The sequence below is a fragment of the Choristoneura fumiferana genome, chromosome 28 (assembly GCF_025370935.1).
Source record: "Choristoneura fumiferana chromosome 28, NRCan_CFum_1, whole genome shotgun sequence".
Classification (NCBI taxonomy): domain Eukaryota; kingdom Metazoa; phylum Arthropoda; class Insecta; order Lepidoptera; family Tortricidae; genus Choristoneura; species Choristoneura fumiferana.
The window spans coordinates 5,350,437-5,374,888 of NC_133499.1; the positions used below are offsets into that span (position 1 = coordinate 5,350,437).

At 40.8% G+C, this 24,452-nt stretch overlaps 2 protein-coding genes across 4 annotated transcripts in view; both read left to right on the forward strand.

Moving 5' to 3' along the window:
- The window catches only part of LOC141443925 (P protein-like), a 44,168-nt gene extending 32,499 nt beyond the window's left edge, over positions 1-11,669 (forward strand). For all 3 annotated transcript variants that reach the window (XM_074109325.1, XM_074109326.1, XM_074109327.1), the window contains 12 exons: positions 790-935; positions 1,316-1,519; positions 1,654-1,769; positions 2,785-2,923; positions 3,737-3,872; positions 5,038-5,135; positions 5,351-5,452; positions 6,594-6,687; positions 7,822-7,964; positions 8,875-8,985; positions 10,067-10,214; positions 10,886-11,669. In XM_074109325.1, the coding sequence (XP_073965426.1) occupies positions 790-935; positions 1,316-1,519; positions 1,654-1,769; positions 2,785-2,923; positions 3,737-3,872; positions 5,038-5,135; positions 5,351-5,452; positions 6,594-6,687; positions 7,822-7,964; positions 8,875-8,985; positions 10,067-10,214; positions 10,886-11,064 (1,616 nt within the window). In that variant the 3' untranslated portion in view covers positions 11,065-11,669. The remainder of the gene's footprint in view (positions 1-789; positions 936-1,315; positions 1,520-1,653; positions 1,770-2,784; positions 2,924-3,736; positions 3,873-5,037; positions 5,136-5,350; positions 5,453-6,593; positions 6,688-7,821; positions 7,965-8,874; positions 8,986-10,066; positions 10,215-10,885) is intronic.
- A 4,473-nt stretch (positions 11,670-16,142) lies between these two features.
- The window catches only part of LOC141443930 (uncharacterized), a 37,704-nt gene continuing 29,394 nt past the window's right edge, over positions 16,143-24,452 (forward strand). Inside the window, exons 1-5 of the mRNA XM_074109336.1 lie at positions 16,143-16,241; positions 19,447-19,591; positions 21,165-21,234; positions 21,517-21,658; positions 22,029-22,193. Of these exons, the coding sequence (XP_073965437.1) occupies positions 16,187-16,241; positions 19,447-19,591; positions 21,165-21,234; positions 21,517-21,658; positions 22,029-22,193 (577 nt within the window). The 5' untranslated portion in view covers positions 16,143-16,186. The remainder of the gene's footprint in view (positions 16,242-19,446; positions 19,592-21,164; positions 21,235-21,516; positions 21,659-22,028; positions 22,194-24,452) is intronic.

Genomic DNA, 24,452 nt, shown 5'->3' on the forward strand with positions numbered 1-24,452 from the left:
AATGGATCAATTTAAAGTCGTGCTGGCTCAAAAATTAACAATAATGGGTCCCGACTATTGAAGTTTAAGCTACTTAACACTTTCTCGGACAGTCCATACAGAGATGATAATAAAAACCCTCGGGATATGACACTACGTCTGTAGCTGGCGATTATAGGTAACAGCTCATTAGAGCCACCCGGCAGACGACCAGCACCGCTTCGACTTTCGGCGTTCACTCGTTGTCGACAGGTGATCCACGGGTGGACGCCGCGTTGACAACGAGTGGACCTCGCGTTGTCCACGAATTTCCTAGTAGTTACTATGGCGGCGAGCAGCGGGCTGTCACCGAGTGGTCCACTCGCCGTCTGAGCGACACTGAGCGTGGCAACCTCGCGAGTGAGGCGATCCGGTGGCGCTACGGAGTTGATGGAGCGTAAAAAAGTTCTGTGTTCGTTAATGTGGGAACACAGTTCTAGACTACTAGACTTATTTTTACAAGCTCTTCTTTAGTTTGCCCTGTTTATTTATTCATTTGTTTATTTATTTGGGTCAAAGCTTGGAAGCTAAATTTGACCCACTTCCAGCGGTCAAATTTGGTAACAATATAATAATCAGGTAGTGACATCTTGGTGGTCCTGCCAGGATCGTATCCGCAGGAGGGAACTCCTCAATGGTTAATAGTTAGTACCGGCATGAAATTTGGTACTGATATGCAGTTTAAATGACGATGCAAGTACAGTCAACAAAAAGTATCTTTTTATCAGTAACTTATTCCTTTTTAGTTTTAGTAAGTTTTTTTTATTACAGGTACTTTTACTCTCCTGATGAAGAGTACAGGCAACTCGACGGTGCCTCTCACAGTCAGCTATTTGCTGAGTCCATTAAATGAGAAACATGGACTCATTTACGCTTCAATGTTGCTCTTCATACTGTATGTCCTGATTATATTTGAGGTAATAATTAAATCTAATACCTGTAAACGAGGAATTCTTGTATATTTATATATTTCGGGAATCTCAGGAACGGCTGTAACGATTTCAATGAAATTTGCTATGTGGGGGTTTTCGATCTAGCATGGGGGTTTAAGCATGAGCTAAGCTCGTTCGCCCAGGTATAACTTTTATACCTTAAAAGATCCTCATCGTCAACATATAAGCTGAAGGACGTCCACTGTTGGATATAGACCTCCCCCAGAGACCTCTAGTTGCTTCGGTTGGAAGCGACCTGCAGTCACCGTGAACCCGCGGCTTCAACCAGGTCTTCCGTCCATCGTTGGTGGACATCCTGCTGCTCTTGCCTATCTGCAGTCTCCATTCGAGATTTCTCCATTCAGATAGTAAACCGAACCATCGCAGCTCTCCTCTCCTCCTCGCTCTCAGTGGGGGTGCTGGCGCTCACCGGCTCCCGACCCTCGCTCCCGGAGCTGGTGTCCTGGCTGGACGTGGAAACGCTGCTGCTACTGCTCAGTATGATGCTACTCGTCGCCATATTGGCGCAGACGGGGCTGCTGGATTATCTGGCGCTACTGGCTTTTGAGGTGAGGGCATATTTAGTTACATCATAATTATAATAAAAATATTTATACGGAACCCTCGGTGCGCGAGTCCGACTCGCACTTGGCCGGTTTTTTTTATAACAGAAACTTATATAGACATGAGTTTCCAATTCCAGGTGACCGGCGGTCGCACCTGGCCACTCATCAACTGTCTCTGCCTCTTCACTGCCGTATTCTCCACATTCCTGGACAACGTCACCACCGTGTTGCTCATGACACCTGTCACTATAAGGTATATCATCAACATCATCATTGAGATTCGATTTGTAGCATTCGAACATGGCGGATGTAGACAATATCTAATTTTGCTATTTCTGTTTCTTTGGCTGGTTGAAGTATAATTTTGATAGTGTTTTATGCGGCGATTAACCTTAAAAGTGAACAGTGATCACAAAATTCTATATGCTCTCGTGTCTGACATTTTTTAATGTGCAAGTTGTCTCCAGGTGGTTTCTGGAATTTTACTATCAAGTTGCAAAAACTACAATCACCGTACAACGTCCCTCTCAAAGAGTGTTTACTTTGACATTGGCGAAATTGTCTTAATTAAGAGAGAAAAGCCATATTATGAAAGAGAAGAAGAAGAACATCATTATTGCTATCAGCCGGAAGACGTACGGTCCAGATTAAGAATGTGAACACACTTTACTACCTTGGCGCTGTCACTTTGTATTTTTTGTTATGTAAGAGGGGGAAACGAGCATGCGGGTCACCTGGTGGGAAGCAATCACCGCTGCCCATGGACACCCGCAACACGAGGGTTATCACAGGTGCGTTGCCGGCCCTTTGAGACTGATAGGCTCGTTTTTTAACGATACCTAAGTTGTACCGTTTGCTACGGGAATGATGTACCAGGAAGCTGGTTCCATATTTTGGACGTGCGTGGAAAAAAGTTTCGCTTAAAGCGGAAGGTCTTAAATTTGAACTGGTATATCCATGGTGCCATCGCCCAAAAAGGTCCTAAGGTATTTGCTCCGATACAAATCCTGGGGGGCTACTACGAAAATCTAAATTCGAAGTTCATATCGTACCGTCCCTCTCACTCTTGTATTAAATAATATTAGCGTCAGCGGGATGGCAATATAAGAACTAGGATAAGTGAAGGTTATGGCAAGTGACCATTATGGCAAATGAAATATGAGTAATGAAAGGGATACCGTTTTTTTCGTTCTTTATACGTCAAACGGACCTCTTCTGCCATCTCGTGTATTCTTTCTGTCTTCAGGCCTAAATTAATGTTCTTTCAGATTATGTGAAGTGATGCAGCTAAACCCAGTACCAGTCCTGATGTCGATGGTGATATTCAGCAACGTGGGGGGAGCGGCCACCCCGGTGGGGGACCCACCTAACGTCATCATTGCCAGCCATCCTTCAGTGTTGCTACAGGTAAAAAATTGGAAGAAATAAGTTTTGTTAACGTACGACGAGTGCATAGAACGCGCCATTTTGAATCCCCGTCGCAAAATGAGGGGTGATATAAGCTTGACGCCAATTTCTGTCTGTCTGTGGCATCGTAACTCTCAAACGGATGGATCGATTGAGTTGTTGAGATATCGAACTTTGAATTGATTTTTAACCTTGTGGGATTTCACGTACAGCCTTTATTTTTGTCTGTCACTTTTCAAAAATTTGTGTGTTGGTAAAAACTAGCCAAGTCAAGTAATAATTGTCTGTTTAAATTTTAGAAATATTATGTAATATTACCTATTATTAAGAAGCAAAGATAGTGGTAGTATCAAAGTAATGACCGGATGGCGAAGTGTTAGAGAACCTGACTACGAAGCCTGAGGTCCCGGGTTTGTTCCCGGGACGGGGCTGATATGTATTTGTATGAATAATACGAATGTTTGCTCTCGGGTCTTGGATATTTGGTACCTATGTATTTATCTATATAAGTATGTTTATCCGTTGCCTCGAGGCCATAGTACAAGCTTTGCTTAGTTTGGGACTAGGTCGACTGGTGTTAAGTGTCTCATGATATTTATTTATTTATCAAGAGACAAGAAATTGTTATATTACAAATTCATTTCAGAATGTTGTATATGTTCTGGTCACTGAAATTTCAGGATTTTCTACTCAATTTGACACCTAAATAGATCTCAATTCTTTTGTCGGCAAAGTCAACAACGACGCCTATTCTTAATATCGAGCTTGGCTCTCATTTCACATTTATGTTTTTGATGGGACCGTTTCTTCCAGAACATAAACTTCACAACGTTCACTCTCCACATGGGGCTGGGCATACTCCTGGTATGCATACAAACATACTTGCAACTGCGCTACATGTTCAGAGACATGAGCAAGCTACGTCACGATGTGCCAAGGGAGATACAAGGTGTGTACACGTATAAACCCACTTACTAGTATCATGGAACTTATATGGCTTTGTAGCGACTCCTAGCATCATCTAGTGAGCACATATAGAAACTCCAACCGTGTTCTACATTGCGCTATCGAAGTTTCACAACTCGGACGCATATATACAACTACCGACGCTCGTCCTTCGGACTTCGGTCCCCAGGCATAACACATGCCTGGAGCGAGATCTCTATTGGAGCCTTGAGATTGGCAATGGACGGGCGGGATTTATAGTTCGGAGAACAGATGTCCGTTGAGGCCGAATAGTTCTCGAACGAAGACCGTGGATCGGCAAGATTTATTTATTTACTGTTAAGGCGTGTTTTATTAACGTTATTGCTGAAATTAGACCCAAGCCGTAGTAAAGGAGATGATACTAAATTTACCAGCTCATTAATAATAGAACCCATACTTTGTACTTAATTATCTCCATGCATTCTAGAACATCGAGACGAAAAAACACGCCTTGACAGTAAATAAATAAAAAGTCAAGGTAGTGTCATATGACGATTAAAATGTATTAATATTTTGTGGGTAGTTTTGTTTGAGTAAATATATAGGTGGGTACTTAGGGAGTTACAGTGACAAATTAAAACGGTTGTTGTGGTTTGTTTGTTTGTTTCGAAACGCGTCAGTGTAGTGTGGAGGTGGTGATAGATGGGTCTGTGTGATTTGTGTGTGTCCTTACAGTGTGAAGGTGGAGGAACTGCATGAACACGTATATTTTGCATAAACTTAGCTATCATAAGGTCGCGGGTGAGCAAAGAAATTCTTTTAGTTCGTTGATATGGACCTCCGCAAAGTAACACCAGATTCAATAAATCAGGGTTTCTCAAACTTTCGGCTCCACGTACCCCTGTTCAAGTTTCCAGGTGACAGCGAACCCCTTAACTAATTAAATCCCCCCCCCCTCCCCTAACCTCCCGAAGAAAACAATAAAATTGACTGTTGAACGACGAAATCAGTCGCGCGCGCGCCACCATGTGTGCCGCACGTGCCTGCCAGTCATCACGCCACCATTACGTAAATCTTGTCGCGAACCCCCTGCCGTCGAATGGCGAACCCCTAGGGGTTCGCGTACCCCACTTTGCGAAACCCTGCAATAAATGATTGTTTATAGTATGGATATCCTTATTTTCTAGAAATGCGTCAAGAGATCGCCGTGTGGAGGCGCGCAGCGGGCTCCTTGTCATCTTACTCCAGAGACGAGGATATCGTGAGGAAGGCTCTAGAGAAGAAGGTAGTGTTTTATCATCATCGATAACGCATCAGGGCATCACTATTTTAACTAGTACTCGAGCTGTCAAAAGTTAAATAAACGATTGGAACAATTATAGTTTGGATTTGGGGCGACAGCTCCCTGGCCTAGTGATGATTAAGAACTTTACAGAGGCGATACCATTGGTTTTACAACTGCAACAACTTCTACTACAACTAATTAATATTTGTCATCAGGTTGAGAGATTGAATGCGGCTCTTCTGAAGCGGGAGGCAGGAGGAGGGGGTTCGAAGACCGACCCAAAGTTCTGCTCAACCTTAGCACACATGAAACAGAAGGTAAGTTCTATGAACGAGTAAGACTTATCAGCATTTTAACCGTAAAACTTCCTCTGTTAGACATTGGCCTCCCCCATAGACCTAAAGTTGCTTCGTTTGGAAGTAGCATGCATCCCCCGTAAGCCGGAAGAAGACGAAGCGAAGATGGACTGACGACAGCACGAGAATCGTTGGCAATCGGTGAATGCAAGTGGCGAGTTGTCGTTCATTGTGGCGTTCAAAACAGTGGACGTCTTCAACTTCCAGCTGATAACAATGAATGTATATTTGTCTAAAAGTTTTAAATCCCGAAACTACGATCGCTCCAAGCGTGACGTAATTTCGGCAAATGTACAGTCGAGTTTATAAACTTGTGTGCATAAATTTTGACAAATTCATCTGAACACTACTATATTGTTAATATCGTAGAAGCGTGTTCAGATATTTACCCGACTGCCCGAAGGAGGGTTATGTTTTTCGAGCGTATGTATGCATGTATGTGGGTATGTATGTCCATTTATTTTTCCTCGCTGCAGCCTAAACGGCTAGACGGATTTTAACATATGAGGTATCATTGGATTTGTCATAACTGTCGGAGTGACATAAGCTATATAATATTTCAATATGGCGTCTGTGAAAAGAAATATGGCGGGGGAATGAAAAAAAATATTTTGCATTGTAACAATATGGGTATCAAACGAAAGCTAGTAATTAGCCCATTCTAAATATGTACAGGTTATAATACTTTTAATCTACCGTTATCACATAAATATCAAAAAAGTGTAAAATAAAACATTAAATTTAAAAAATCAAAAAACCCAACTACCAAAACTAAAAGGAAGAAAATAAGTCTAGTGGTCTAGAACTGTTAAGTAGCTTATTTAAAGTTCAACAGTCGGGTCGGGTCTAGTAGACCACTGGACTTATTTCTTCCTTTTAGTTTTGGCAGTTGGGTTTTTTGATTTTTTAATTTTGTTCAAATTTTTGCTCACAAGTTTTGCAGCATTTGTTTTGCACATTACAGCATTGAAGCGTAATATCGCTGAGTTTCTGTCTCATAATTTCCACGCTTGAGTTGTGCCACATCAGCCAAATACATCAAATCATCCACGTGACTTCAGCAATGTGCCTCGCCACTAAATGACCTCTCTTCTGTTGGCAGTACCGTATACGAGACAAGCAGTTGCTGATAAAGTCAGTTATCTGCGTCTCTTTCGTCGTCATCGTCTTCTTCCTACACGCCTTCCCTGTTCTACGTGAGTATTAGATTACTTAGCTTACCGCGACCTTTGATAGCTACTTATACTGTAACAAATATTCTTCTATGCAGCTGTTCCACCTCAACACCGTAGGAATACACACACATTTGTTTTCATGTGGTAGGACCTTGTGCAAGGTCCGCCCGGATTGCTACCACCATCTTGCTCGCTACTCCTGCCGTGAAGCAGCAGTGCTTGCACTGGTGTGTTTCGGCGTGGAGAGTAAGACAGCCGGTGAAATTACTGGCACTTGAGGTATACCATCTTAGGCCTCTAGGTTGGCAACGTTATCTGCAATACCCGGGTATTGCAGGTGTTTATGGGAGGTGGTTATCTCTTACCATCAGGAGACCCAATTGCTCGTTTGCCATCCAGTCAAATATATAAGTAAAACAAATGACACAAACTCAACCTATCACCACCGCCACACTACAATATATACACAATAGAACCGTTCCGGTTCTGGAAGAGATCGCTGTGAAGTGATGCTTACCATGAAAAATCTATGTTTTCTGTACTGCATACTATGTGTAAATAAAGAATAAAGAGGTCATAGCGTTGTATTGTACCTACACCGTAAAAAGACCTAGATAGAACTATGATTGGTTTTTTGGAGTCTTTTTGTATTTTTTATTTCAACTCCAAATTTGTTACTTTTACGGGTATCCCGTGAAACCATATCGAAAATACAAACTGAGACATGGATGCACAGAAAAACCAGAAAAAGAGACCAGCGCTGGGAATCGAACCCAGGTCCTCAGCAATCCGTGCTGCGTGCTATAACCCCTACACCACCGCTAGACAGGAATCTAGACACGAATTTCTCCTATGCATACCTACATATCTCAGGTTGCTTATTTCTACTACGCTACTTATGCAGCAGCACAGGCGACATCTATGTTCCGCTCTCATCGAGAGACGTCACACTCTTTCGGAACCAACCGCTCACCCAGACAAGAGATGTCGCTACTAAGCAATCAAATTATGATTGCTTTTTTTGGAGTATACTTTTACGGGTCTTTTACAGCGCTGGTCTCTTTTTCTAGTTTTTCTGTGCATCCATGTCTCAGTTTGTATTTTCGACTAGATAGAATTGCCACTTTAAATGGTTAAATATGTGTTATCCCTCAGAGAGGTTATCTCTTGGCTGGACGGCGCTTCTCGGCGCGCTTCTACTCCTCCTGCTGGCTGATATCCAGGACTTGGAGCCGATCCTGGCCAGAGTCGAGTGGTCCACGCTGCTGTTCTTCGCTGCACTATTCGTGCTCATGGAGGTAAGTCTTTTAACGTTCTGACTAATGTTTCCTACAAGCCGCGACCAGCCGCGTGTTTTCGGGCTGGAATTACCTCATGAAGGTATGGTCTTTTAAAGTTTCGACTACACATTTCTTTAGCTTGTGTATCTCTGGGCTGGAAGGTGCTGCTGGCCGTGTCTTATATGTATAGAGGTATGTCTTCCTTTAAGCCGCTTGTATCTGGGCTGGCCGGCGTCCCTTGGTGCTCTATTACTTCTGGTGCTAGCTGATATTCAGGACTTGGGGCCTATCCGGGTCAGGGTTGGGTGGTCCAGGTGGACTGCCGGATCGGTTTTACTGCCGGATCCTGCAACCGTAAGCTTGTGTGAATGCGTGCATTGAATCATTGTTGACATTAAATCGGATCAAACAAAACATAGTTCCCCTAAATAATCAGATGAATCTTGTCAACGGGCTCTTAGTTTCATTGAACAACCCTTCAATCAAAATTCAGGATTAATTGTAGTTGACTAATAATTCCATACATTGATCGATGCTCAATGAGTACCGCGCTAAAGGCGCAGGACACTGTACAAATACCTTCTAAAATATCCTACTAATATTAATGCGATATCTGACATAACATATAGGCTACTTTTTATCCCGATATTCTCACGGGATAGGGATGAAATCTCGAAATAACAACCGCTGGGCTTAGAGTCATGAATTTAGTTGTGTAATAATTTTGGACAGTTGTTCTCAACACAACCTCAATGAAGACCACGATATAAATTTTGGGTATTCCCAGGGGAATTTTATAAAATCTAGGAATTTCAATTGTAACTACCAGATCGAATAGTTTACGCGTGCGAAGCCGCGGGTAAACTCTAGTTCTAGCATAATTTAAACAAAACATGTATATAGGTATTGAAGTAAGATCTTTTTTCAGGCTCTATCAAAGCTGGGTCTAATCGATTGGATTGGTCACGTGACCGAATCGCTCATATTGCAAGTTGGAGAACAGTCCCGCCTCACTGTGGCTTTGATGCTTATATTATGGGTAAGTGTGACCGTGTTCATCTTTGACACACAGGCCTCCTCTTAACACTGAGGGTGCTTGGGCTGTAATTCCTACGCGGGACTAGTGCTGATTGGCACCTTGCACACCAACGAATTGCTTCGCAGGTGTAGGTTTTCACTGCGATATTTTCCTGCTCTTTTGGGGTCATTCAAGTATTACTTAGGCAGAACTAGTAGTTTTTGACTCCCTTCCCCTTGACAGCAAAAGTAAGAAAAGTTCTAACCCTATCATCCCGTACTTACTTAAATAATGGTATATTTTTAAACTGTTCGAGCGGGTTATTGGTATAGTCGTCAAAACTAGAAAAACAAGCAATTTTAAGCAGCGTAAAGTATTACGTAATAGTACATTGTATCTTAAGGGCGGTAAAAAAGGAATTACGAACGAGAGTCTATTACAAGCCTGAAGTCGAAGACTGAGGGCTTTAATGAGTCGATGTTCGTAATTCTAGTACCGCCCGTGCGACGTACAATGTTTTTCATCACATTTGCGAGTAAAATTTTATATATAATAAAAGAAAAAATATAATTGTTCCTAATATTGGCGATACCTTAGGCTGCGCTCTTGGTAGGGCCGCCAACCTCCCGCAGCATGCGCCTGACGTGCGTGTGCGTGTGGGCCAGCGCGTGCAGCAGCATCAGTACGGACATTGACTCATTTACCGACCTTGGGCTTCATGACAACAAAATTAGTACGGACATTGACTCATTTACCGACCTTGGGCTTCATGACAACAAAATTAGTACGGGCAATGACTCACTTCCCGACCTTGGGTTTCATGACAAGCACATTAAGGTCGAGGGTTTTATTTGGGGGGTTGCAAGCAAAGTAGTCTGCATGTTACGACACTGTTTACGAGCAAGTGTGATGAAAAAATACTTACGTTGGCAGACCTTCCACTAGGTGGGCTGATGACATCGTGAGAATAGTGGGCAACCGGTGCATGCAAGTGGCGAGTTGTCATTCATTGTGGCGTTCTAAGGGGGAAGCATTTATTTGTTCAGCAGTGGACGTCTTCCGGCAGATGATTCTGATGATGATGACAGCTTCTTCTTTTCAGGTATCTGGTCTAGCATCAGCATTCGTGGACAACATTCCTCTCACCACGATGATGATTCGGGTTGTGGCTAAACTGGCCGCGCCAGGCGGGCTGGCCCTGCCATTGGCGCCCCTGGCTTGGGCCCTCAGCTTCGGAGCTTGCCTTGGAGGTATAGAAACAAAATGACCGCCAGAAATAATTCCATTAAATACAGTGGTCTCGGCGCCTTGAATTTTGCACACATTTCTGGTGGAAACACGGCCTGAAGGGTCTTAACAGATAGATGGAACGTATTATAATAACCATAAAAATTTCATTTTTAATACAAGCTTTTTTTGCTACCTGTACTTTTTGTTGGCTGTACTTGCATTGTCACCCAAACTACATTTGCATACCAAATTTTAAGTCGATGCTGTTAACCGTTGTAGAGTTCCGTCCTGCGGAGACGATCCTGGCTGGACTACCAGGATGTCACTTCTAAATTATTGTATTGTCACGCGATTTATATACATATTCCAAATTTCAAGCCAATCTGACTACTGGAATTTGGTCAAATTCAACTTGCAAGATTTGATTACAGACAGAAAGACAACGGGACAGCTGAAACTAAACACTCACTCTCACTCTCCTGTGGCACGGCGGAAGACCAGTGCTGGTTTTCAAATAGCAATATGCTGAGCCGGCCCGGGACCTTTTTATAACGGCAACAATTCTTATTGTTATTTTTCCTAACCTGTGTAATGTGTCACTGCTGTTATAATTAAATTATTTTCTTTCTTTCTTTAAATAAAAGCTTGTAAAAATACTCATTTACTGAAAAAAAAAAATTTTTTTTTTCAGGCAATGGCACGTTGATTGGCGCAAGCGCGAACGTCGTCTGCGCGGGAGTCGCCGAACAACATGGCTACAGATTCACATTCTTGCAATACTTGAAGATAGGCTTTCCCATAATGATGGGGAACCTTCTTGTTGCTTCCGTGTACTTATTATTCTGTCACAGCGTTTTGGAATGGCACTGATAATCATCCTCAGGCGTCGGACGTCCACTGCAGGGGCGTATTTACCATGAAACCTAGGGCTATGGCCCGCGGCGGCAGGCTGCGAAGGGTGAAGCCACCTATGGCAGCTTTTCAATGAAATAATGGGGAAGGTCTGAAAAATTTTGAATCGCTTGAACCTTTTTATATCAGTAGGAATACGTTATTTGACTATTTTGTATATGTTTTATAAATTAAAACTACACAATGCCTGTTATCGAATAGAAAAACAATTTTTAAGCTAACTTTACAAATAACAAAGTTATAAAGGTTTGAAATTCAAGATTAGACAGAGAAAGACCTACTGGCATGTGACGTCACACGCCAGTATACTTGCTGCATAGAGAAAATCGTTTGAGAAAGAGACAGGTATATACATTTTTCAATAAATCACTATATATCCAATTTACAACCGATTTAAATATTCTCTTCGCTAAACACTATCTGTATATCTATATTTTCATAATAATATTAAGATATGGCAAAAGCAGGAGTTGTCAAATACCGTATTTTCTTTTTCTTTAAAAGAGTTTTGTTTAGCGCCAAATTACGACAGAAAAATATGGCGCTGTCCGTTGGAGGTCAATTTTGCCGTTTTGCCGTTGTACGGTAAATAAATTCTAGAAAACGAAATATAAGACGTAATGGTGGATGAACGATCCGGTTACGGGTTATTCCATAGTCCAGTGCCCTTAGTGTAAGTTCTCGGTTACAAAATACGTCTCGATCGCGTTCGCGTAAGATCTCAATTTGTATGGAAACACGAGCATCGCAAACGTTCCGCTAGAGGCGCTGTTCGTGTTTCCATACAAATTGAGATTTTAACGCAAACGCGATCGAGACGTATTTTGTAACCGATAACTTACACTAAGGGTACAGAATAAAAAACATATAAAAATAATTTATGTGTCTTTGACTCGATCGATTTGACAGGTATCTTTACCGGCTCGGATAATTCCGACATGGAAATACCGACCCTGTTTCATTTTTGCTACTCAAAAATCTGATATTTTTTTCTGTTAATTAGAAAGGTAATTCCTATCGATAAAAAAAGTATCAAGCGTTTCTAAAATGTTCATCCATTCCCCATTATCGCCACTTAATGGAGTCATCATCATCATCAGCCGGAACACGTCCACTGATGGACAAAGGCCTCCCCCTTGGAACGACAACTCACCACTTGCATCCACCGGATGCAACCACTTAATGGTGTGGCGAAGGCAAAATCTTTAAATGCGCTTCCAGTCCGCCGTTGGCCATACCTCCCCCATAGACCTCCAGTTGCTTCGGTTGCAAGCGGCCTGGATCCACCGTAGCCACGGCTGGCTACTGGACTTGGTTAAGGTCATCCGTCCATCTCGCTTGTGGACGTCCTACGCTGCGTTTGCCGATCCGCAGTCTTCATTCGTAAACTTTTCGGCTCCAAGGGCATTTTATACGAGTTTAATTTGAAAACCTCATATACCCCAACCAGTATTCTTTTTATTTTGACCTTATTGTCGAACGCAGTGGAATCACAATCGTTTACACCATAATTATGCCAGGATTAGCGTGTTACTATAGACAAAGGGACCCCTTGTCATCATCACCATCATCCCAGCCTATATACGTCCCACTGCTGGGCACAGGCTCCTCTCAGAACAAGAGGGCTTGGGCCGTAGTTCCCACGCGGGCCCAGTGCGGATTGGGAACTTCACACGCACCATTGAATCGCTTCGCAGGTTTGTGCAGGTTTCCTAACGATGTTTTCCTTCACCGCAAAGCTCGTGGTAAATTTCAAATGTAATTCCGCACATGAATTTGGAAAAACTCAGAGGTGCGGGCTGGACCCCTTGTATTATTATGAAATATATATAGGTAGAGTCATTCACGATGACGCGTGCCGTGGTTCTTATTACAATGTCATTAATGTCTACACTGTGACACTAGTAGGTATAGGGTATAACATAAGAATTGTTGAATGATATCACAAAATGTATTACTTAACTAAATAGTAGATTATAATTTTATTTTTGTTACGAAATAAATTGTAAATAGTTTAATATTATTTTTAGTGTTATGAGTGAAGAGATATATTTTATGAATTTGAATTAAATATTGAACCACATTTTGCTGTGTTTTATTAATGTACTACCGTACTTTAACTCATAAAATCTTCATAATTTAAGATAAGGAGCTAAAGTTAATCAAGTTAATATGCAGTTTGTATGCAGTTTTTTTCTTGAAATAAACATTTTAAATATTATTTTTTTTAAAGGTGTGTGATTTAAAACAAATTCTTCCATTTTTATTAGGATTCTGTAGCCAAAATGGCGAAAACGGAATCCTTTTACATAGTTTCGCCATGTCTGTCTAACTGTCCGTCCGTCTATCTGTATGTCTGTCTGTCTGCCCGTCCGTCCGTTTTTCCTTAGTTTTTTATTTTTTATTTGGAAAATATTAAAAATGGTAAACTGTTCCTTTATCTTAGATTCGTAACCACACAATTACCCAACTGGACGCCAAATTTCAACTTCCTAGGTCATCTGAAAGTGGGTTCGCTTTTTGATGTTAAGTCAGTCAATTCAGTCGGAAAAAAACCCGATTTTTAACCTCCGACGCAAAAAGAGGGGTGTTATAAATTTTACCGCTATGTGTGTCTGTGTGTCTGTCTGTCTGTCTGTGGCACCGTAGCTCTTAAACGGGTGGACCGATTTGAAATCAGGTTTTTTAGATGTTTGTACCTTAATAATCGACTGTGCGTTGTTAACTAAATGTCACATGTTTATGGTACATGTTGAGTAGTAGTAGAAGGGGTCAAAAATCGTTTCAAATAATTCGTGTAAATAACCCACGGCCGCTGCGGCGCTAGTTCTTTTTCAACCCCCGACGCAAAAAGAGGGGTGTTATAAGTTTGACCGCTATGTGTGTCTGTCTGTGGCACTGTAGCTCATAAACGGGTGGAGCGATATGAATGCGTTTTTTTTTATTTAGAGCAGGTTTTCTAGCGACTGTGCTTAGACAAAATCAAAATCAGTTCGGCCGTTTTTGAGATATTGAACTTTGTTTGAACTTAACTTGTCACGCTGCCGCATGTCTAATTGGCACATCCGGGCGATACGACGATAGAGAATAGTGATGAGGGTATGGGGGGTAGTTCCCAATTCTCACAAGACCTTTCATTCTGACAGGAGGCCTAAGCCAAGCAGTGGGATGTAATTTAGGCTGAGATGATGAGGGTAGAGAAACTCCGAGCAGTGCTCGTTACCGGAATCTAAGACTCTTCAAAAGGCCAGGGGTCTCAATGCAAAGACAAATATAGGTGCCGTAAAACGAGGCTACTTTGCCCACTGGGTAACTATGCTCCATCCAGTTCTGTACTTTAAATCCCCGACGCAAAAAGAGGGGTGTTATAAGTTTGCCCGCTATGTGTGTCTGTATGTCTGTGTGTGGCACCGTAGCTCTTAAACGGGTGGACCGATTTGAATGCGGTTTTTTTTATTAGACATGCTTTATCAAAATCGGTTAAGCCGTTTTTGAGATATTGAACTTTGAAGTGACAAAGTCGGGGGTCTTCCAACTTTATGTTGGTTAGGTTATGTTTTAATGTCTTGCAGGTCGAAGTCCCGGTACCCGATACACTTCCCCATAAATTGATCTACTTTACATAAATGCATATATGAACATACCACAGCATCACACATCGGTTACGTGGGTGTACACTCGCCGGGGTTCAGCTGAAAACCAGCGCTGCAGCTCTGGTTACAGGGCTACGGCACACGCTGAGCTGAGTCCTTTTGGCATCACACTACAGCACAATGTCTCTTATTTTCCTCTCTTCTCCTATTTATGTTTTTACTGTGTTTTTGTTGTGATGTAGTGTGTTTTTCTTGTCAATAAATGTTGTGAGTTTGAGTTTGAGCATAATATTTTTTTAAATAAAACAAAGATTACGAAATTTGGAGCAAAAATCGGTGCAAAGTAGACTCGTTTTACGGTAGCATTTTCGAAATGGTTTTCCTTGGTTCTTATTCAAGGGCTACGGAAAACCAAATTATAATTGTGCAACATCTACTACTACTGAATCATTGGATAAAACAAAGTAGGTATATTAGGTATGACGATATTTTAAAAAACCTATTTTTACCCGTATGTCGAGCGTATGTATGTATGTATGTCCATTTCTTCGGTCCTCGTTGCAGCCTAAACGGCCGTACTGATTTTTAACCCCCGACGCAAAAAGAGGGGTGTTATAAGTTTGGCCGCTATGTGTGTCTGTCTGTGGCACCATAGCTCTTAAACGGGTGGACCGATATGAATGCGTTTTTTTTTATTTGAAAGCAGGTTTTCTAGCGATGGTTCTTAGACATGTTTCATCAAAATCGGTTTAGCCGTTTTTGAGATACTGAACTTTGAAGTGACAAAGTAGGGGGGTTTACAACTTTTTGTTGGTTAGGTTAACAGCCAGCACCGTTGGTGACCCACACACATACACACCCACACACACATACATTTTTTTGCAAGCAAGTGGGTCTCTTGATGGTAAGAGATCACCACCGCCCATAAACATCTGCAACACCAGGGGTATTGCAGATGCGTTGCCAACCTAGAGGCCTAAGATGGGATACCTCAAGTGCCAGTAATTTTACCGGCTGTCTTACTCTCCACGCCGAAACACATACATCCATTCTCGCACATTTTGGTGGGAACGCAGGCTGAGCACGGGCTTGTTTCGATATTTAGGACTTTTTAAGTACCGTCAACTGCTTCAACTTTGCCCTCTGGCCCCAACATTGCCTGATTCGATTTAGAGTCGATAACTAGCACCCTTCTAGGTTTAATAATTCCCGTGTAGATATAAGTTTAAAACCTATAAGAGTGCTAAATTATCGACTCTAAATCGAATCAGGCAATGTTGGGGCCAGAGGGCAAAGTTGAAGCAGTTTCCGGTACCTAAATGCCGATACCAAGTACGCTTTAGTTTAGAACAATGCGTTCACATAGAGAATGAATCATTATTTCATTATTAGCATGCTATTATGATGAGGATAATGCCAAAGACACGCTTTAGTCATAATTCAACTGCGAGAGCATGTATTTGTGAACTGAACTGTTCACATTCATAATGTACAAAATTGTGTATTTATTAGTGTTTTCTTCTATAACCATAGGATATTGCGGTAAGTACACGTAGTAGCTTACTTTTTAACACCCGACGCAAAAAGAGGGGTGTTATAAGTTTGATCGCTATGTGTCCGTCTGTCTGTGTGTCTGCTCTTAAACGGTTGGACCGATTTGAATGCGGTTTTTAGGGTTCCGTAGCCAAAGTGGCAAAAACGGAACCCTTATAGTTTCGCCATGTCTGTCTGTCTGTCTGTCTGTCCGTCCGCGGCTTTGCTCAGGGCCTATCAATGCTAGAAAGCTCAAATTTTGCACGAATAAAGTATGCCAATAAAATGGTACCATAAAAAACTAAACAAAAATTTCTCCTCTAACCTTGTAATGTGAAGTATCGTTGGTTAGGTCTTTTAAAACCATTAGGGGGCGATTTTTCGATTCAGTGGTTTGTTTGCAGAATATTCAACTTTAAAGTGCAAATTTTCATTCAAATAGAGCCCCCCTCTAAAATATAAACCGGTAGGTGGAAAATTTTCAAAACATTCAGGATGGTAGTAAGTATATCAAACTTACAAGGAAAACTATAACGGATAAGTTTTCTTGAGAATTATTATTAGTTTAAGAGTAAATAGCCCGTGTATTCCCGTGGGAATTACATCGTAGATTTTAACCCCCGACGCAAAAAGAGGGGTGTTATAAATTGGACCGCTATGTTTGTCTGTCTGTCAATCTGTCTGTCTGTCTGTGTGCCTGTCTCTGGCACCGTAGCTCTTAAATAGGTGGACCGATTTGAGTGCGGTTTTTTTTTATTTGAAATCAGGTTTTCTAGCGACGGTTCTTACTTCTTAGACATGTTTCATCAAAATCGGTTTTTCGGTTGTTTCGGTTTTTGAGATATTGAACTTTGAAGTGACAAAGTTTTGGGTTTTCCAACTTTTTGTTGGTTAGGCTAGGCCTGTGGAAATATCGGGATAAAAAGTAACCTATGTGTTTGTTATTCCAGATCCAGATAGCTAGATTTACATACCAAATTTCATCCAAATCCGTCCAGCCGTTTTAGCGTGAAGGAGTATCAAACACACACACCCCAAGCAGCACGCAAGCGTTGCCGACATCAAATATACAGCACATACACATACAGTACATACATACATACATAAACCGTTATTATACAGCTATAGCTGTACTAAGTTTTTATAAAATACTCCGTGTAAACTTAAAGCTTTAAAACAGAATATTTGAACTCCACTTTAAAACCCTATGCATTTTTTGACACTTCAATCTAATGTTATCCTTCAAGCTGCATAGAGGCTGTATTTTGCATGTGATCACTTACTTACTACTGCTATAAGTTATAAAATGGTATCACTTTATACTTGTTTCTGTATAATGGTATATTAAAACTACTTTCTAAAGCTTATTATTAATGCGTAACTGTACACTCTTGTCAGTGTAATAGTTTCATAACTTCTGTCAAATATGATTTTATAGAACTATAATAATAAATGAATTCTGTAATACAGCTTTAATCTGTATTACTGACAAGGCTGTATAATTTATTTGCTGAAAACTGATGTACAGCCTATATAATAAAAATATTATATTATAACGGCTATTAAAGGGTAAAAGCTGTGTAATGGAATCCAGAAAGTGCGTAGTAAAACCACGGAATCTATAATACTCTCCAGATATCTTTTACGCTGTATAAAATCTGTCGCCATTTTCGAACAAATAACAATAAAAGAAAATATGACTTCTTACATTATTTTGAGTATTGCTGAAGTTATAGTTATGATTTTCAGATAAATAAATCATAAGTGATACCTGTTGTACAGTATTATTTAACAATCTTATGATTCTAACCTCAAAACCATAAACTTACTTACTTGTTTTGGTAATATTCCTCGTGAATTCTTCAGTATTTCGCGGGCGCGTGAATATTTTTCCACAAAACTATGCACTATTTCCCAGTAAAAATAAATCGGCACGTTGAATCTACAATTATCACTACCTAAAGTCCAACATTTATTCTTGACTTATAACTTCACAGTAAATTGGCGGCCCACCATTATCATAACTAAAAAGAATAAGCGGTTGTTTTCATAAATTTCACATTGTAATTCTCATAAAAAACCAATGAAGAACTATTATCTTTTTAAGAAACTTATAAGAGAATAACTATATGCCTATGGTTTTCTTCAACATCATACTACAGCTCTTCTACAGCTATAGTACAGCCTATTTTTTAGCTATACAGCAACTATACAGCTATAATAACGCATAAGGCTGTATAACAAGGGGCCCAATTTTTACTTATAGAGGTTGTATAAGCGCTTATACAGCCCTTGTACAGCCTCACTATATAGCCTGTGGAATACAATAAAACTAAAATACAGCTTCTATACAGCCTGTCGTGCTGCTTGGGACATACAAACTTTCGCATTTACGTGTATAATTACTTATAAAAGTAGGAAGTAGGAATAGGAAAGTAGGAAATTAGGGAGTAGGATGATTTCATTCGAGCATTTCATAATTTCATCCGCCTCAACCAAATAAACCGAACCAAATAAATATTTCTTTCTTTCATTTTTTCCGGTCACATTTATTACAGTCCAACGATTTTAGTGCCGGTTTCGATTATTTGTTAGAGTTCCTGTATTTCTACTAGATAACTAAAAACTGTATCAGAACATTCGGCCATTTTTACAGAAAAATGAGACGGGTAAAACGCTCGGATAGTGACGCCCCCCCCCCCCCCCCTCTGGTTTAGTAATCCAGGCAATCGTTTACCTTATAGGTAAACGTCCCAGCGCTCGATACGCTAATGCCCAATAGACGACACCCTGCTGTCATCTCTATTGCTAGTAAAATATGATTAAATATGCCAACTATTGGTACAGTGTCAAGCACTCGCACGTTTCATCATCATCATGCCAGCCTATATACGTCCCATTGCTGGACACAGGCCTCCTCTCAGAACAAGAGGGCTTGGGCCATAGTTCCCACGCGGGCCCAGTGCGGATTGGGAACTCCACACGCACCATTGAATTGCTTCGCAGGTTTGTGCAGGTTTCCTCACGATGTTTTCCTTCACCGCATAGCTCGTGGTAAATTTCAAATGTAATTCCGCACATGAATTTCGAAAAACTCAGAGGTGCGAGCCGGGGTTCGAAACCACGACCCTCTGTTTGAGAGGCGATAGGTCAAACCACTAGGCCACCACGGCTCTCGCACGTTTACCTTAACTTATTGTCTGGTTGGTTTCAGAATGTATCAATGTCACCATCAATATCGAAAATCATGGATCCTACTTTGACTGCAAGGATCATGAACAAGTAAATCTGATGATTGGAGATAATATCCAGCTAGTAACCAAACTTCCGGGCATCATACGATCCGTCGACTATATGTGGTAAGTCGATATCCCATCTGAAAAATTAATGTGTAGTAGTAGGTAGTAGCGTAACAAAAAGATATTAAAGTTTTTAAGAAACTTGTAATGTCACAAAATGCCACTGCCGACAAAACGGTAAAAAAATATTATTTTAGGGTACCTCCTATTCCATAGACGTAAAGTAGCTTAAGAGTAAGTAGAGCCTAAATTATAAAAATTCTAGTTTTTACCTGCGGCTACGCACGCGTGAACTATTCGTTCTGATACTATTGAAGTGAAAATTGAATAAATTTTTTCTTTCTTTCTTTCTATTGTAATTCCGGGATTTCACAAAATTCCCCTGGGAAATCCCAAAATGTATATCGCGATCTTCATTGAGGTTGTGTTAGGAACAACTGTACAAAATTTCATGAAAAAAAAATTCATTTCATTCATTTCATTTCATTTTTTTCAGCGGTTGAAATTTCAAGATGTTATCCCTACCCCGTGGGGATATCGGAATAAAAAGTAGCCTATTATAGATTATTTTACACAAAAAAAAACTTTTACCATCCGACTTTGTATTCGAATCTACCCACAGTTATAAACATAAAGATAGGCAGCAAGGGTTGGGCTGTTAATCAGCGCTTTGTCACAGAATAAGTAATAGTACAAGTACAGAAGTTTCACTGCCGTACAAAAGTGACGTTTAGGCATAAGAATCGTGCCTACTGTATGCTTCTCTGTCTATCGCATAACTCGTGTTCACTCGCACGCGTTGAGTCGCACTGAATCGCCTCAACGTTGGGGAGGCCCGGTATGTACTTGTAGCTCGGCGGCGGAATGGCCTAGTGACACCCCCCTGGCTTTGTGCATAAGAGCTTGCGAGCATATGTACGCTGAGCCCAATCCAACCATCCATTTATCACACCTAAGTAAGGCAGTTGTCTCACCGCCGGCGAGGAAACGATTGGCTATTGACTATTTTCTCGCTCAAGAAACGAACAAAAGATATAAGATCCTGTGTGAGTAAAAGAGACTATATATTAATAGTTGATCGCTGGCGGTTCACACTGCCGGCGAGAACTCGCTCTTACATCTTTTGTCGCAGCGACAAGAGCTTTAAACTAGGTCAGCGATACTCGCTCAGCGCTGTTAGCTTGGCGGCCGCCCGGCTCGAGCGAGTGGAGCGAGTAATCGCCCGTCGTGCTCGAACACTCGCTTTTCACTGCTCGCCCACTCGTTTCTAGTTACTCGCTTTGCTCGCTTCTCGCTCATCGTCGGCGGTGGGACAAGTGCACTCGTAGTGTATCAATGTTGCGGGTCCAATCTAAGTCTTGCGAGTTGAAATTGATCCACTTGCAGAAGTCGGGTTCAGAGGGTAATTTGGCATTCTTATGAAAATCTAGTGACAACACAATAATCTGATGGTTCATCTAGGAGGATCGTCTCCGCAGAACGAAACTCTTCATGGGTTAATGGCATCGACTTGAAATTTGGTACGGAAACCTAGCTTGGAAGACAATGCAAGTACAATGGAACACACAGTACAGACAGCAAAAAAGCTTGTAGTAATTATTAATTTTTTTACAAAAACGTTTTATGTTTTCAGGTGTATGGATAACAGGAACGTTACAGTGGCCCCAGGATGTAACAGTACCGAAATTGAATGTATTTCCAAAGTGAGTTTTTTAAACCCCCGAAGCTAGAATAGGGGTGTTAGGGCCTACGCTATCTGACGCGCGTACTCTGCACGGGCGCAGCCTGCGGGCGCGGGTGCAGCATGGCTACTACGAAACTCGAAACTCGAAGTTCATGTCGTGCGGTCCCTCTGACACTTATACACTCATTTAATACGAGAGCGAGAGGGACGGTACGATACAAACTTCGAGTATCGAGTTTCGTAGTAGCCCTGCAGGTACAATCCGTGGGTTTTTAAGTCTGTTCTACCTCTCTGATTGCAGCGCATTCCGTTTAGAGAATATCAGCAGGGTGAGTGGGAGTGTACATATTTCTTCAATACCACTAGACCGGTTCGACCATTTAAGTTACATATGGGTCAAAACTACACTTCCCTAAAATGTAAATTGAACTTCAAAGCTGTAGGTAAGTCTAAGTAAAGAAAAGTTAATTTTGAACATGAAACCACCGTGACACTCGCTTAGCCCTTCTTCTTAGGAGCAACCGAAGAAAAAAGTTAACCCGAAACATTTCCAGCTAAAGTCGATTTAAGACGCGAGACTAATAATAAAAAAAATATACATATCACGGGACAATTAGCTAACCTAGTCCCAAAGTAAGCTTAGCAAAGCTTGTGTTATGGGTACTAAGCAACTGTTCCTCATAAAAAACTATGACAACCTATGGACTGTATTTACTGATGGTCAACGATGGGTACATTCAACAAAAGGTAGTGAAAAAAGTAGTCAGCATAAAATCTTGTATTTTTTAACATGATTTTTTTGTTATGTTTCAGAAGAGCTATGGTTTACCGGGTTGGATCCCGATCGCAGAATAATAGAAGGTGGTACGGTACTTTCTGGAGGATATATATATGTATACACGTATGATAATGGAGAACGACTGAACATTAACTGCCAGTCCACTCCTGATTCAAAAATAACTAGATGGGATTTAGAATGTAAGCGTAATTTTAATAAACACCAAATTCAAAAATTCAAAACACCGCCTGCCTCAAAAAACTGAAAGAAAAACAAATCTAGTGGTCTTCGAACTCTGATAAGTAACTTAGTCGGTACCTTACTGAGAATTTTTGGGCTTTTCACGAATTATAATGGGTCCCATCACTAGATTTGTTTTCTTAATTTTTGTTTTTTTAAAACAGTCGGGTTTTTATTTTAAATTTTTACTCTTTGGTCAACTCCTGGTACCATTCCGGTTCGGGTACTCTTTGACATTATGAGTAATTTTGACCAAAAACCCGGGATGGCAACTTTTCCGGTGTCGGCGCCATATTTAAAACTAACCGTCAGGTGCCGCGCCATTTTGTAAAGAACTCCGTTAAGTGTTATCGCTACTACCGTTTTAATTTCGCGAAATCATGAATTTTATAAAAAAAATATCATCAAAAAAAATTTATAACAAAAAAGAACCAACTACAAAAAACATGAAAATAATTTTCTACCAGTCTAAAGTCGGTGCCTCAGCACGAGCCGGCAGGAGTGGACCTATAGTCGTCTACTTCCCCTACATAAGTACCTGCCTACTGATATTTTAGACTTCAATCAATCCTGCTGTCTCGTGCTGACGCACCGACTTCAGACTGGTAGAATTATTTTTCAATGATTTTTGTAGTCGTTCAATTTTTTTTCAAGCTTTTTAGTGTAAATAATCTAAGATAAAATAGTTTAATGTCAAATGTTCGACACTTTACGAAGATTGCTTTTTCTGATGCAGAGACGTTCACTATTGAGGAGTCTTGGTGCTTCACCACCCGTTCCATTGTACCATACGACGAGCATAAATTGCCTAGCAACTGTGTTAAAGTAATTGAAATTCAACCCGTGAAGTACTTGTTATTGAGTCTTGTGGTCAAATGTGGTCTCCATCATCAGTTCCACTTAACCAAATTATGATTTTCAAAAGCGAATGCACGAGTAACTGCTAAATATATCCAAATTACCATAGGTGTCCCTACAATATTTTAAAAGTTCCCTCAATTTCCTTAAGATCCGATCATCAGATCCTAATTTGCAGCTTATGGGGCCTAATTGAAGGCATTCCTAGACGAACGAAAAAAAAAAATTCAAATCAGTTCATAAATGACGGAGTTCTGATGTTCTGAAGTAACAAACATAAGAAAAAAAAATATAACCGAACAGATAACCTCCTCCTTTTTCTGAAGTCCGTTAAAAAGAGTGGATTGTACAACAAGAGCATAAAACGAGCCGAAATATAATTACAAAAAAATTATAACAAAAAATGAACCCACTACAAAAAACCATGAAAATATTTTTCTACCAGTCTGAAGTCGGTCGGTGCCTCAGCACGAGCCAGCAGGAGTGGTTGAAGCCAAATATAAGTGCGTAGGTGAGGTAGATGACTATAGTTCCACTCCTGCTGGCTCGTGCTGAGGCACCGACTGACTTCAGACTGGTAGAAAATTATTTTTATGGTTTTTGTATTCGGTTAAATTTTTTGTTATAATTTTTTTTTCACCCTTTTTAGTGTAAATAATCTAAGATACAATAGTTTCATGTCAACTGCTCGTCATCTTTTTACAAAGATTGCTTTTGCCGATGCAGAGGCTCTTTCTTTACTGAGGAGTACTGGTGCTTCACCACCCATTCCATTTCACCATATGCATTACGAGGAGCATACATTCCTTTTTCAAATCGGTTCATAAATGACGGAGTTCTGAGGTAAAAACATTAAAAAACAATACAACCGAATAGATAACCTCCTCCTTTTTTTGAAGTCGGTTAAAAATATATATATTGAAATTACCGATTCACCAAAGGTTGTTGGCTGTTGAACTTCTCGCCCAAGTATTGGATCACAATCCAGCGCGGAAATGCAGAAAAAATAGAAAATAAATAAGACAATTAATTGTAGAAAACACTGTTTTTTTTTTCGTAATAATATTAAATTAGCCCTCTCATTATGAGAGGAGGCCTTTTCCCAGCAGTGGGACGTACTCGTATATACTCAGCAACCCAGCATTAATGGAGGCAGCACTTTTTTTTAACAAGCTTTTTTTATATTAAGTGGGTCTCATGATGGTAAGAGATTACCACCGCCCATACACACCTGCAACACCAGGGGAATTGCAGATGCGTTGCCAACCTAGAGGCCTAAGATGGGATACCTCAAGTGCTAGTAATTTCACCGGCTGTCTTACTCACACACCAAAACACAACAGTGCAAGCACTGCTATTTC